This window comes from Anas platyrhynchos, chromosome 1, assembly GCF_047663525.1.
Source record: "Anas platyrhynchos isolate ZD024472 breed Pekin duck chromosome 1, IASCAAS_PekinDuck_T2T, whole genome shotgun sequence".
Lineage (NCBI taxonomy): Eukaryota > Metazoa > Chordata > Aves > Anseriformes > Anatidae > Anas > Anas platyrhynchos.
The window spans coordinates 15,963,934-15,979,625 of record NC_092587.1 but is presented as its reverse complement, the minus strand read 5'-3'; the positions used below and the strand labels follow the sequence as shown (position 1 = coordinate 15,979,625).

Here is a 15,692-nt window from a genome sequence, read left to right as displayed (position 1 = left end):
AGGGAGCAATTAACTTGACTGTTATGGGAATTGAACATGAGACCATCATCGAAAGAAAAGGCCACAACAATACCTGCATGTCTCTAGACTGGGTACAGCCTTGAGGAGTGATCATCTCCTTAGAACAAATGATTGCATGATTGAGACATAATATCTGCAGCACCTAAATAAGCTTGAAAGGTCACTCTGCCTTAACAAGGACTGAAAGAAGGACCTTGTGAGACTCAGCGGAAGTCAGAGAAAGATGACAGTTCATCTAGGAATTTGAACATCTGAGAGTAAACAGAGCAGTGAGGCAGAGAGGATTGAACACTTTTCAGATCATTAAAAAATTTACAGTCTTAACCCTGAATGTACAGAACTAGCCCTCTGGCAGTCACAACCACGGATAAGAGGTTAGGACAAATATATAGTAAGTCCCTTTTCCAAGGTTCAGGCATTTTTTCTATCAATTATGTTGACAGCAAGATGACGGGAGAAAGAACGTCCCAAAATAGGCCAGCTGGCTCCAGTGCAGCCTCATTAACAAGCAGTGGCACTCAGATCCGAATAGCTGGTGTAGAACCTTCATTAAGCTCTGCAATGGCTCTGCCTCATCAGTACAGAGAATCCTGACAGCAGTGCACTTATTAGATCCTGAAAGGAATATTGCTCAGAGTTACAAATGTAGCTTCTCTCTAGGAAGACAGAACACACAAATATCTATTTGTGAATAATTTCAAGGAAGGTGACAGTCTCTTGAGAGAAAAATAAAGCTGTGCTGTTTCTGGAAGTAGATACATCTGCACCTTATCCTTTCAAGCTATTACAACTGGGGCACGCAAGGTCACTGAGTAGATCTTACACAGAGCTTGTCTTGGGAAAGCATTTAATGAATTCAGTAACCCAATAACTAAAGAGAGTAAAAATTACTGTTAAAATGACAGATTCCCCATTTCCCCTGCCTTGTTTGACTAGATTTATTTTGCAGGAGAAATTAACTAGAGGAGATGTTCACATCCGTACCTGGCCAGTTTGTAAAATGAAGCGCAGCACTAAGGAATTATGATCATGAACACAAAGGCTCACACTCACATAGGTAACAGAGCAGTGCACTACCACATTGGGAGTGAGAGTCTTCTGCAACAGAGTGCACCGAATTCAAAGCCCTTAATGCTATCAGAAACAAACAATGATGTTGAGGAGATATCCTCATACCTGCCAAGAGCAAACACGATTAAGTTCATACCTCTGAGGCATAATCCACTGGAGCTTGTAAAACCAACAGAACTGCAAGTCATGCCTGCGATGAAGGCAAAGAAGAAAAGTGTGCATGTTTATCTTCATTTTTGCTCTCACCATGAAGGACAGAGCCAAGGTATGTGTTTCAGCCTGCCTAGTAGACCACTGTAATAATGAGCCTCTAGGCTTGAGATGTGTTGCTTAATTTTGATGAGGTGTAGAACAAGGGTGTCCTTTCAGGGTAGAATTTCTAAGGGAACTTTCCCTGGTAGTGGGCGGTCTGACTTGGCCTTGGCCAGATCACAGCAGCCACTGGCTCCCAAATCGCACAGAGCTTTTGTAGGTGTTAGAAGCAGATACATCTGAAGTTTAACCTTCAAATGCTTTTTACTTTCATTTTGAAAAAAAAAAAAAGTCAAAATTTACTTGAATGCCATTAAGAGGATGGAGTTCAGCTTCTCAAGCTGCTTAAGTACAAAAAGTGGTACTTCAGTGGGGCGGCTGATTGGGACTAGAACAGCTCTGAGCATTCCTTTCTTTGCACACCTATTAGCAGAGAACAGAAAAGGCAAACTTTTAATGAACTTCAGCAATACTGTGAAGGGAAAAACCTCTCTGATCTCAAGTGAAAGATTATAAAGAACATTCAAAATATGTGAACATGGACTTGACTTTGTAAAGAGAACTGTAAATTCAAAGCAGAAGATATCCTTAGGAAGGAATGACATACTATATTGCCAAATGAATCACAGAATCATTTAGGTTGGAAAAGACCTATAAGATCATCAAATCCAAGAGTACAGACTTTAATCACACCTGTATAATCAAACAATTTTGAAATGAAATGTAATGGTTTTATGAACAAGATAAGATAACAAATGTCTCCTAGACACCAAGATAACCAGACTCCAGAAAGTCCAGAGTGAAAAATCAATGAGGCACAGCTGTCTAGCTACAGCACTGTCAAACCCCCCGTGATAAAGTAAAACCTGAGCAGTGGGAAGAGCTGAAAAAACAAACAACATTAACAAATATCTTACCCGCATCACTTATACAAAAAGGACAAGATATTTGGAAACATTTCAAGGAGAAAACTGGCTTGGGTCCATTTAGTATCTGACAAACAACAGAGCAGCCTCTCTAAGCGCAGACCTACACACTTGCTTACCCAAGAGAAAATGTGTTACACAGGTCCACACAACCATGAAATAATAAGACTTTTATTCCCAAAAGGAAAAGATATCAGTGAAGATTCTTTCTCATAGCTCATTTCAAACTTTAAATTTCATCTCTTAATTCTCTTAATCTGTACCAAGTGATGACAGACAACCAGGTCTAGTGGGAGGTGTCCCCGCTCATGGCAGGGGAGTTGGAATTAGATGGTCTTCAAGGTCCCTTCCAACTCAAACCATTCTATGATCCCAATTATTTTTAATCTACGTGTTTAAAATAAATGTCAGGAATTTCCTCAGAGAAAAAAAAATAGTTTGCTGAATAATTTAACACTTTTAAGCCAGAAAAAAAAAGAAATATATATATATATATATTAAGACATTCAAGCAAGATTTGTCTTACAAAATGCAGCAATACAGGCGTCTCCAAAGTCAGCACTCATCTCTGGCGAAGTCACCAAAGGTTCCCAACAGAGTCAACTAACAGTTGGTCTAGACAGTCAGTGGAGTTCAGAGTGCAATTCACTGTGTAATTCACAATTCAATAGCAAAAATTAAGCCTAATTAATATAGCTGTTAGTATAGTCTGTGAACTTCTTTTTTTTAGTAGAACGAAACAAAATAAGGCCAACCCCCTGTCCCAAACACAGGATAATTTGTATGTTCAAGTGAATACACAACGCAACCACCTTGTTGACCATAAAGAGTGAAAACCATGGCCAGAACAAGCAGACAGTGTGTGTCCCCAGACCCTGGTGTTCACCTGGGACAGCCCTGGGAGGAGCTGGACAGAGGTGGAGATGGGTGTTTGCTGGTCTGATGGCTCTTCTGGCATGGGTCAGGGAGTAGCCTAACATACCCCTTCCACTGTGAAGCTAACTACTTACTGAACTTAACCTCAAGGCTATTTCCTGGACAGACTATTAAAAGTTTCATACCCAGGATGGGTGAATCACAAAACACTGTTGTCTAACAGCCACAATGTTTGCTGACGTTAACTATTGTACCTGAAAGTCACTTTTTCTCAGTAGTTTCCCAAGTCATTTAAGGAAGTGATAAAGTGAAGCAGTACTACCTATAACATGTACTATGTTACTGTGTGCACAGATGTGTTTTTAAGATTAAACAGTATATTTGTCATTTGTATTTCCTGAATTATGCTGCAGATACTGAAACCCTCCTCACCTTGAAGAGGAGCTTAAGATTTTATTTACCTTTAAAACGAAGCACTTCCCAATGTGCACAGTCTTATTGCAGAGAAGGGAAATAGTAACAAAATACATAGGGACATTAATAGAGCTGTTTATGTATAGGACAAGTAAGCCCTGTTTAAAAAATAAGTACTGGCATAGTCCTTGGGAAGGGAGGGCATGAAGGGCAGGATGGGTTTCAGGGCAGGGGATTACTAGGGATTTGTCATAAAAATTGGGTTTGTAACTGCAGTGATGAGGTGACTGGAACCCCTTGAAATTCAGCAAAATGCATTTATTATTAACTTCAGTTCTGAGCATTGAAGAGAATATGAATCACATTGTTAAAGGATGTTGCAGCAGTAATGATCACAGCATTCATGGAATTCAGCAAGAGAACTAACAACTGACATTTATTACAAATCAATTTGAATCGTCTGCGGTTGGCTGTAAATTAGGGAAGCTAAACAAAAGATTTATTTTGATAAAATACTACGCAAAAATTTTTTTCAAACACTTTTCATTTTTTTCATGTCACTCAAGTTTTAAGCATGAACTATATGATAATGAGTCCCGTTGAATAGCTGATATTGGCCTTTGTATAAAACCCAAATGATTGGAAATAAAGCATTTACAGACAAAATTTAGTCAAGCCTAATGGACTGGAAGGGCGTAAGAACGGGAGTGCCTGCCTATAACACAGTGGTAGCCTACCTCTCACATCTGTGATTCAAAAATATTTTTTGTTTTATTTTTTTGATTTATTTTAATTTTATTTTTTCATAAGTCTCAGAAATTCAAGTAGTTGAAATCCCATTTAAAATATTTAAAATATGAAATCTCATTTAGAGTATTTTCAAATTTTAAATGTAATTATACAAAGCTTACTTTTTGTAACCAAAACATTTCTTTTACTTAATTTAAAAGTTTTTATGATTTTATAAGGACACTTATGTTAAATTAAAACAAAACTATGTAAATTCTCTTTCTATTTATCAGTCTAAACAGTCTGTTCTGAACTGTTATTTCATCCAGAAGCACTACTAGAGACAACCTAAAATTATTTTTGGCCTGGAAATATGAAACTTCGGATGCATTTCCAAGCTACAACTGTGTTGGAACTGTAAAAAAATGAGAATTTAACTGGATTCAAATATTGAGAAGAGTTTTTAGCATGATACTTCAACACCTCAAAGTTATTGAAAGAGAAAATGATGGCTATAGTGGTTCTCCTTGAAGCTGGATACTGTTTTCATGAAGCTAAAAATTTTAAGGCCACCTCTGCATATCATTAAGTTCTTTGACACAATGTAGAGGAATGTTATTTTTTGTTATTATTTTATTGATGACATTAAGTTCTTTACATAAACAAGAAAAAAAAATGATAAAATTTAGACCTCTGAGATTTTTCATAGGACTTCAGAACTACTCCTTAAAGCAATGTTAAGGTCTGAAGTTGACGGGATATAAAAAATGCACATGAAAAGATGTCTAGTGTGTAAGCCACATAAACCACTAAATACATTTATTTTAAAAATAAAAAGGTCACCTAAGTAACAGAAATGATCAATTACATCATATTTATACCTAGAATAAAGTATATGGCTAGGAACATACTTCTTAAGCATCCTACATCAGAGTAATAATCCATCATTTAATGCAACTCAATTAGGGAGTTTTACCCTATTTGCAGTAATACTAAGAGACTGAGTACATTCTGAGCTTTGTGAATTGCACTTCATGCTGATATTGATTCTTTTTATGTGAATACAAAGTCAGAATATGTACCATTTGTGGTCTTTTTACCTAAGTTTGGCCCAGAAGAATATTTTCCTATAAATGACAGATGTCTGCTCAGTAGCCACTTGGAAGACAATGTACAAACATAGTATCTTCCTTAAGGAATCACACGGAAACATAACCCACACATTACTTGTCAGTATTTTTATGTAAGGTTTCCTAAACCAGAAGACTTCACCTGCACTTACAAGCAAAACAGTGATGAGGAAAAGTAATCAAAGTAACCCTCGTATATATTCATAGTGAACCCCGTAAAATGTGACAAGAATATTCCAGCAGTCAGAGTAACCAAATTCATGATCACTAACTGCAGTGCAATCAGTGTTTAAAAAACAAAACAAACAAACAAACAAACAAACAAACAAAAAAGAACAAATTGAACAAACATACTAAATGAAAAAAAAAAAGTAAGTTATTTTCAATTACTGGATTTTTTAAAGGAATAAATAGTGAAGAATTTCTCAAATAGTGAAGAATTTCTCAAATTATTTACATGTTAAATATCTGTATGAACAGTAGTTTTCAAACATAAAATCCTCTCAGAGAAAAACCCATTGATCATATGAAAGGTTTTGATAAATTTAATTGGATAAACAGAAAATATTTGATGCTCTGGATTGCCTCATTGACAGGGAATTGCATTATTGGGAACAACAGAAATAAAAGTAGGAAAGTTTGGCTTTAAAACATGGCATTTTCTTCCTTGATGCCTGAACAAAAGGCAATAAAGTGTTATGATACGTTAATTTGGAAGCCAGAATATCTTTTGGTTGTGTTACAGAGATATTGTTACATGGTATCTCAGCACATAGGTTGTTTTATAATGTCTTATATTGCTCAGATAACAGTGGCCCATGCAATCTTAAGGATTTGATAAGATTCATTAAGCACAGAATGATTCCGTAAATGTTGGGAGATAGCCGTGTAAATTAGTGATTGCTAAAACCAGTGAAATAAGGTAACATACCTGTACTATAGGATTAATGTAAAATGAAATGGAACATTTTATTACTTGAATTATAAAGTGCAATACCTAAGGAATGTTTTTTTTCATCTTTATGAAACATGACAGTTTCATACCCATGGACAGGATAGGAGGTTATTAGTATAAGTAAAAGGATAAAATTTTATTCCAAAGGAAATTTTGTTTGTATACTTCTTTAATCCTAATAGTATGCTATCAATTTTGACTTTTTTTTTTTTTTCTGAAGTAAAACTGTGACTTTCTTTAATAATTATGGTGTTACAGGTTACTACCTAATAGTCCAAGTTTTTGATCTGCTCAATACAAAAAAAATAAAGCCTTATGAAGGACAAAGGGATTTAGTAGATTTAGATGATATAATCCAAGTATTTTATTAAAGTATAGAAGGAGAAAATATTTTAGAAGAAAAAAAAATCAATGCAACCAAGCCCCTTCAACTGGTGACAATGTACTTTTGAGAAATTTGAGATGAAACCTACTTAATTCTCAATTGCACAAGTAAGTATTCATGTGCGTTTGAAGACTACAGACCCTTTGAGATATGGATTCATTTGAACTAATGCCTTCATTTAACCTGAATAGATAAAATGGCTACATTTTTATAGCAGGGACTCATCACCAAGTGAATTTCAGAGATGGAAATTCTTGAGAGTCGTTATTTGATCTGGCACTGAACTTTAGTTCTAGCTATGTTTTCTAATAAAGAAAAGCCGAAAATGCAGAGCTATGGTCATCTCACAGACACTCCCAAGCATTTTGGTAAAATTCATTAGAAAATAAATGAAAATAAATATTAGCAATGTTACCATGATATACATGTTTCTTGTACTTGAGAACATGTAAAAAAGCAGTAATTTCATATTTTTACAGAAAGGTGATTTATCATAAAGAATTGTGACATCAACTATTTAAATATTTTTTTAAATATAATATACAAATTCAAAGAACAGCCAGAGAATAAACATTCATGTTAAATACTGGGAATGATTCTTTTGAAGTAGCAGAAGTTGATTATTTAACCTTATCAATGATATGAGCACAATCAAAACTGTTTCTATTTCATGGTCATACCTAAGCCTCAAAGGACAAGAATAAACTGTTTACAACACAAAAGAAATAAAAATATTTTTAAATTTATTATATTCAAGCTATTTCTAATGCACAATATACTATATTTGACAAAAATTATGGATCGGACAATTCCTTTTGTAATTGTCTACATTGAAATTTAAATTACCATAGTCTCGAAAACTTAAATTACCATCAAAACTTAAATTAAAGAAAGAATTTTACTGTACCTAACAACTCATTCTCTCGTAGAAGCCATGTTTTCCAGTTCTGCTTATCAAGATAACTCACAGCAAAGAAACCCCACAACTCTCAGCTAATGAAGCAGTATGTATTCAAACAACATTCCAGAATGACATACTTACACAATTGGTTTTTCCAGTCTGCTACCCTGTGATCCAACTATTTCTCCCAGCGTACAGAACATTTGTCCCAAAAAATCCTGAAAAGCAGTAACAAAAGAACTCACAAATTGTGTTTTCCACTAGGAAAAATTAAATTATTTGGGCCTTTCTTCAGGGTAAAACACATTCTACCAAAAATTGCACCTTAATAATAATTATGTAGTAATGAAACATAAACCAGACTCACCATTACACATTTCACATAACTCTGGGTTACATTTACAGAAGTAATCCTAATACACTGCATATACTGCTTTTATACTACCTTTTTCTTCAAAAAAAAAAAAAAAGAAAATGAGATGGAAAAAAATGTAAAGCCATCAGTAATATGTCTTTTTCTTCGGCGAACTGCAGCATTTTAACATTGCTCCTTTATGAACAGACTCTACAGTGATTCTACCAATTTCAGGAAAGTTAATTATGTTGTCAGGAATTCAAGCCTGTGCAGGATCTCTGTGAGCATCCTGGATTGACAGTCGTACACAAGCATTGCTCTAATGACAGACATTATTTTTCAATTTTCTAATTTAACTTTATCACTAAAAATCAGGTAATTTTCATATTCCATTTCCTTGTAACATAAGTAGCACCACAATATGAATGGATTTTTTAAAAAAATCGTGCTGCAGTCCAACTCCTTCACTTGCATATGAAAGCAGCTTGCTGGCTTTATTCTTGCCAGCAACAGTGGCAGCAGGAGTAACAGTAGCATGTGACATTTGTTCACAAATATTAACAAGAATCAAAACACTTTGATCGCTATACAGCGAACCATAACTTTATGATACAGCAGTGAATATCTGTACAAATAGCTCCTGCTCTTCTTTAAGTCCAGGGCACTCATTCCCATCTCTGAGTCACCTTCCCAGCTGTGCTAGTTATAGGTTCATATTACAAATTGGGTCTGAGAACTAATCCCACTGAAGAGGAAAACCACGCTGCAAAAACACATTTTTGAACTGTGTCCTTCAACTGATCTGATACTGTGACACTGTTTCCATCAAAATTAAGTCCTTTAAAATGGCTAAGGCTAAAATGCATCTGAAAATACTCAGCTCTTCACTCATTTTAAAAAACATTAGGTATGATAAACGCACCATTTTCTACACTGAAACCATATACTCAACAATTTTCTTCCTTTTTCACCCTCACGGATCTTGATGTTCATTTGTGGTGGTGTTTCTATGATCAAATCCTATTTGTTCCACAGTCTATTATTAATTACAATTGTTTACTACTATGCTTTTTTTTTTTTTTTTTTTTTTTTTTTAAATCTCTAAGTTATTATGAACCTAAGAGTCTAATTTCAGGTAGCCAGTTTTATACACATTCTTACAGACAGCTACAATGGCAGCTGTCTACTAAAAAAGTCTACTCTACTTACTTCATATATCCATTATTACAACCCATTTCAGTTTCTTCCCATTTTGTCTAAATTCAGTCACCGAGACTGAAATTCTTCAGGTTTGCTCTTTACTATCTCCCCAGATGTTCAGCTATTATATGACACTGCCCAGTATTTGCAAAGAAATAGGTTAACAGCAATTTTTAGGGACAGGAAAGTTGTTATTGCACACCAGGAGACTATACCACGTGAGAAGTCTAGCTAAGCAAATACTATTTGTATGACATTTTTCAAAAAAGCCAAGCTCCCGGTGCATGAATATGAGCTAAGCTCTGCTCAGTCCATACTTACGAACTGTTCAAATTCTTAAGGCCTATGTGAAAGAGATGAGGGGAAAGCAAAAGGCAGACCAACCTTGAGCACCCAGAAAACAATGGAAATGAACTGACGTGGCAAGACATCTCTCGCTACCATCATTCACAGGGCTCTCAGGATTCTTCTTCATGAGTGTAACATTATTATGGCACAGTTTGGATGTTACAGACATCCAAGTCTGTACAAACTTGTATACACTTCCTCTTAAAGCAAATCTTAAAAAAAAAAAAAAAGCAAAGCAAACCAAAACAAACGAAAAAAAAAAACACATTTATATCTTAGGCTTTTGTACTATGAAGCGTGTTTCGGGGAAAAAATAAAAGAATTCAGATAAGCTACTTACTAGAGAAGAACAAACAGTTTTGGAGAGAGGCTCATGATGCTTTATCCTTGCTCGAGTTAGTATAGGAAGACTTCTGTTTTGTGTGGCTATTCAGAAAATCTTGCCGTCATGACAGAAGGAAAACAGTTTGCCGTGGACTTTAAATCTTTACAGTAAGGATATCACAGGAGATGAAAGGCAAGAAGCCTCATCTTTTTACTGTGAAGCACACACACAGAATCTTCCTTCCATTATCTTTTCCTCTGCTCCAGATTCTTAAAGGTTCTCTTACCAAAGCCTCCCTGTGTTTATTTTTAAAATTTCACTCAGCAGCCCCTGAATTCTACTCTGGCACCTCTAAATATTGCAGTTGCCATTTAATCTCTTTCAATTGAAGATGCCATGAGCATAAAAGAATTCTATTAATATTAACTGTGACACAATCAAAACATATTTACAATTTTTAGGAGAACAAAATGCTGCATATGCCATATGTGAAAAGATGTGCTCAAATATGCCCTGTACAGGAGGAATGTCCCATTAATGTTATACTCATGGGCTTTATACATTTTATTAAACAACAATACAAGCTCTCTATTTGTCTCTAAGCATCTGATATTATTTACAGCAAAAGATAACAAACATATTTAGGAAAACAAAAGCATTTCAGTACAAGAAAGTGTAATAACCAGGAAAAAAACTTACATGTTTTGATAGGTTAGGACTCTTGGAGTCAACATCATAGCTTTAAAAAAAAAAGAGAAAAGTTAAATACAACTTGCCAGATGACAGATCTGAGGACCGTGTAAAAATGAAAATCAAACAATTCTTTCACCTACTTCAATGTGTAAAATTTACCACAAAATAACACCTCAATGGAAGTCTCACCAGTAAGAAAGGCAATCATCACAGATTACAGGATTACTGTTCACTACCTATCTGAAATAAAATTGTTTTCAAAGTACAGGCTAGTATGAGAAATTAATCTAATACTCCTGTTCGAACAAGAAGCAGAATGAAAGCAGGAAAAAAATGAGAACAAAATTTCAAGATTAATCTTTTAGCAGAAATCAAAATACCTTGTTAACTATTTTCTTTGGTAGTTTTTCAGTCATTTTATTAATTAAGTAATAACAACTGCCAATAAATCAAATTTTTTTTAGCAAGCATTTGGCTTGTTCTTTTCAGGTTTTTATCATAATCTCGTTTTTCCTCCAACTAGAAAATACCATTGTTTCCTTTTCACTATCAATTCAGGTTTCAGAGAAATTACTCTGTGAATTTGAGATAAATTTAAAAATATGTAATACAAGAATCCTTATGGTAGTACTAATCCCTACACTATCAGTCTTCCACCCTTATCAGAAAATCCCCAGTATTATTTTTATCAAATTATACATTCGATTCAATACAAGTAATGGAATTGAAGAATTATTCCAATCCCCATCTCAGCTTCTAACTGCACATTTCCATTCCCACATTGTGGTATGGAAACCCGTTTGTTTGTGCTGCCACAACTGGTTGTGCGCATGGATGATGCTCTGTGGACCAGATCAGAAATTAGGAGGATGGGAAGCAGAGTGTGGTGCAGCACAGCCAAAGTTTCAGACACATTTGTAAAGAATGACTGCAGAAACCACTAACAGATGAGTTAAATAATAATAAAAATAACTGCACAGTATCTGGTGAAATTGAAAAGAGGAAAAAGAAAAAAAGGTAACTTGACTCTGAAGGCTAGATACACTAATGAAACAAAAAACTACTTCACTGGCAAAATTAGGAAGAAATTATAAAATATGAACAGGAAAAAGGCTGAAACATTGGTGGCTATAAAATGTATGTAGGTGCACATGGTCATTTATGAGTACCTTGTAAAACAAAGAATCAGAGATATGCCTGCCTTTTTATTTTGTTGCCAGAAATTTAAACCAATCAGAACTTTCACTCCTTCAAAAATAACACTTTGGCCAACTGGAGTACATACACAATTTTGCTGAGGAATTTAAAAAGTAAGCTTTTTAAAGATGTTTCTTTCTTGATCTAAGTTTTAATCCATGATTAGTTACATGAGTCATATTTTTAGCTCAGAATTCTAAAATAATTCATTTCCAATCTATCAGAGTTATAGGACTTTGAAGAGAATTCACAGACTCAGGCTATATGGCAGGCAAGCATTTAAAACTGTCATTCAGCTGTGAGTTCAGAATAGACTTGTAGTCACAAGGTGATCTGGAACAACAGTAGAAAAGTCAGGTCTTTCTGTTAAGTACAGAGTATGATGTTTACACCTTTTTAAAAATAAACAAATGGGATCAAACAGGAGATTGATTTTCCCCTCTCAGGTTCAAGTCCTTTTTCAGATCACACTTATCCAAAAGTTCTTTACAGATTTCCCTTTCTTTGCCTAGACTGAGCCTAGCTTTCTATTCCTTGGTCATTTCTTTTGGTCTTCACTTCTATTGGACCTTCTCCTCCCATAACATACATGCAGCCTATGAGGAGCAACAGATACACAAAATAAGATTCCTACGTGGTCCCAGCTGTTTCTTCGTTTCAGAAATGCATCACCTATGCTTCTAGGGGGAAACCTTTATTTTGCAAAGTGACAAGCTCTTACTTAAAGTTATTGTAAATGTCAGGAAATAGTTATACTCAGCAGACTTAATGACATCACATCCGAATTCAAAAAAAAATGGAAAAATAAGAAACATATCTGCAACATGCTCTCATGGTGAAACAGGTAGCTGGTATCTGTGTATTTAATACAATGGAATTTTTTTCCCCTTACTCATCCTTCCAACACTTCTTGTTAACTTAGGTAGCACTGTGATGTGCTATAGAAGACTGATAAAGCTAAAGAAAAATTAAACATGATTTCTTTTTTGTTTTTATGATACGGGAGATGAGGCTATTCAAGACTATTTTAGTTCCCCTTGCTAGCAACTTAAAAAAGAATCAGCAAGAACACAGATAAATTTATTAACTTCGCTAATGTCTATTTATCAGGCACCATACCTTTTTTTACTACAGGAAAAATCAACAATAATGCAATCATTGCTGTATTTATTTTATGCCCTGCCTAAAATAACGATTGATTTGCATTCCAGAAACTCTGGAAAAAAAAATCAAAGAGACTGTAAGAGTCAGTTTGAAGCAACTACTTGGATAAGTAAATGGTACATTCAGACTAAAGCCTAGAAGATTTAAAGATGGCTTTGCCACGAACTTGCTAAGAGACTTTAGGCAAATAAAGAAGCAATTGTCCTTCTGGTTTGCTGTCTACAAGATAAAGATGCACTAAATGAAAAATATTTCAAACTATTTTCTAAAAGCAATGATTGTATGATTACATTTTGACTAGTTAACACCTAGCGATTTCTTAAAATTAAGTCTTAAAATTATGTTACATGTTTATTTCTGAAGAAGCAATGCTAAATCAATCATGTTTACTAATTTGTTCCATGTCAACAGATACTATCTCTTTTCAAACTAATTTTGTGCTTTACAAATCTTAGTATGTTTACAGAGATTTTAATATTAGAGTCAAAGATTGTTAACTTACAAATCAAATCGAAGATTCTCTCTTTCTTCAAAGAAGTAGTCCATTATAAATTTTCTTACAAAATCTGGATTTAAAGTATTATCAATTACTTCTGTTCTTCCAAACTGTAAAAGAAAAGTATAAGTTTAAGGCAGGTACTTTATGGAAATGTAATTAAGTAGTCTTCCAATAGGTAAGATATGGAAGAGCCTATAAACATTTCTCTTCAACAGATGTCACGAAACAGAATGACTATGTTCACATGAATAGATCAGTTATCAGAGGATGAAGATAGAGTGGCAGAAGTCTGCACACTTCAGCGTGAAGAGTGGTGCACACTCTGTAATGTATGATCTAAAGTTTGTAAACATCAGCTCCCAAGGTCAACCAGTGTCTACAAAACTTTGAGAAAGAAATTCAGTAGCACAAGAATCTAATTTTTCCTCAAAAAAAGACAATAGCAAGCAAAAGCTTACATAGACTGCTTATTTCAAATAGATTTAAATATTAGCAAATTTAGTTCTTCTGTTAGAAGTGAATCATTTTTGCACTATCCAGCTCTTACTTCACCCCAGTTCAGATTTCTTTTTACATTTCCTCTCTGAGCTTTCTGCAAAACACTTTTTTTTTTTTCCCCTTGGTGTTTACACCAAGCTCTTGACAAGCAGAAAATATTTTAGTTTAAAAAAATAACTTTTGATTGACTTCAGTTCATAAACATCACAGATATAAATAACAGGTCATAAAATATGAGCATTGTGTTTTAGCTGTTCTTTCAAGCCACTTTCTTTTTGAAACAGAAAACAAAACAAAAAAGGATGAGTTAATGACATGAGCATTTCATTTTGTCCTACATATTGAAAATACCAAGACATTTTAATATAGCCTACTGAAAAGGTGGTTGACACTTTTCTGAAAGATCATCATTAATAATCCTCAAAACTGCAATTTGTGACTTCAAACTTTGAATGAGTCAAAGACTGCCAACCTCTTCATTGACAGGACTGAATTAAATCCATAAACATGGATAAAGAAAGAATATAAAGACAGCAATTTTCTTGTAACTAAAGTTCTTTTAAAAAAAAAACAAAACAAAACAAAAAAAGTTTAAGAAAAACTTTCTAGGAAAAGTTTATCACAGCTGTGAGTGTAGCCATTGCACAGACCCCTCAGTCTCCAACAGGAGCCTCCTTACCCTGGCCCCTGAACACCCAAGTGAATGGATACTCCGCTGTCACTTCCTCTCAAAACTCAGTAATCTCCTTTTATTACTTGATTCTTATTAAAATAAAGCAGCAAAGAACTCCAGCCACATTATTTGTGTACTTTATAGGAACTCCATTACTTTCAAAAACCATTTTCTTCTTCAAATGACTGTCCGTGCATTCACTCAATCTGCAGGGGTCTGACTCCAAACACCACTCATTCACATGGGTCATCTGTACCTGAGAGTGTGACTACCTTGTGAAAATCAACCACCCACCTCAGGTACAATAAAATATTCAACAAAAGTTAACACATCTTCAAGACACAGCTCTATAAAGTCTCAGAAACAGGAGCAGTCCTCTGAAGTGACACAGTGGTGATTTGCATCTTTGCAGAGTGTGCTTGAATCCTGTCAGGTACTTTCACTTTTGCTATGCTGTGAGAGGTTCAGTTGTGATGATATTCAGAGATATCCATATTCCAGCACTTCCCATGAAAGACAGAAAAGCAAAACTATCTTCCTGATGAACAATATCCTCTCCAAATAAAAAGACGAAGAATATTTAACATGTAGTATCAATTAGTATGCCCCTCTGCCAAGACTTTACATCAGTTCTTAAACCCTATGTAGTATGGTTTCCTGACCTCACTGGAAACTTGTTTGAGATCGCCTGCAAAGCTTCTGAGCGTGTCTTAAAACAAATTGTTTAGAAAGCAGGATCTCTCATAAGCAATCATTCTCCTAAGCCAAAGCAATAACTATGAAGGGGGTAAGCACTGTGCAGAAGTGGGCAGGAGAAATCTCCAGAAGCTCTCCAGAGTGGTGAAGATACTGGATATTCAAAATGATCTCCCTGGATCTCTGAAGAGAGGGCTGGCATTTGTGCACAGGATCCTAGAAACAGATCAGAACATGAACAAATAGCTTAATCCTTACAGACGAAAGAAGTTACTCTCTTGAGCAAAGACTCAAAACATCCTCTGAAATGCTTGAATAAAGTTGACAGGTAGAGTGCTGAAAAACAAACAAACAAAAAAACACTCTCTTGAACCGAAACTGGTG

General features: G+C 34.9%; 1 protein-coding gene across 3 annotated transcripts in view; it reads right to left on the bottom strand.

Moving 5' to 3' along the window:
- Positions 1–15,692, bottom strand: part of CPNE8 (copine 8) — a 102,581-nt gene that overhangs the window by 57,264 nt on the left and 29,625 nt on the right. For all 3 annotated transcript variants that reach the window (XR_011806549.1, XM_038167416.2, XM_027458878.3), the window contains exons 4-6: positions 13,445–13,548; positions 10,588–10,627; positions 7,802–7,878 (exon numbers count right to left, since the gene is read on the bottom strand). Coding sequence is in view for 2 of the 3 variants with exons in the window: in XM_038167416.2 (XP_038023344.2) it covers positions 7,802–7,878; positions 10,588–10,627; positions 13,445–13,548 (221 nt within the window). In the remaining variant the exon portion in view is untranslated. The remainder of the gene's footprint in view (positions 1–7,801; positions 7,879–10,587; positions 10,628–13,444; positions 13,549–15,692) is intronic.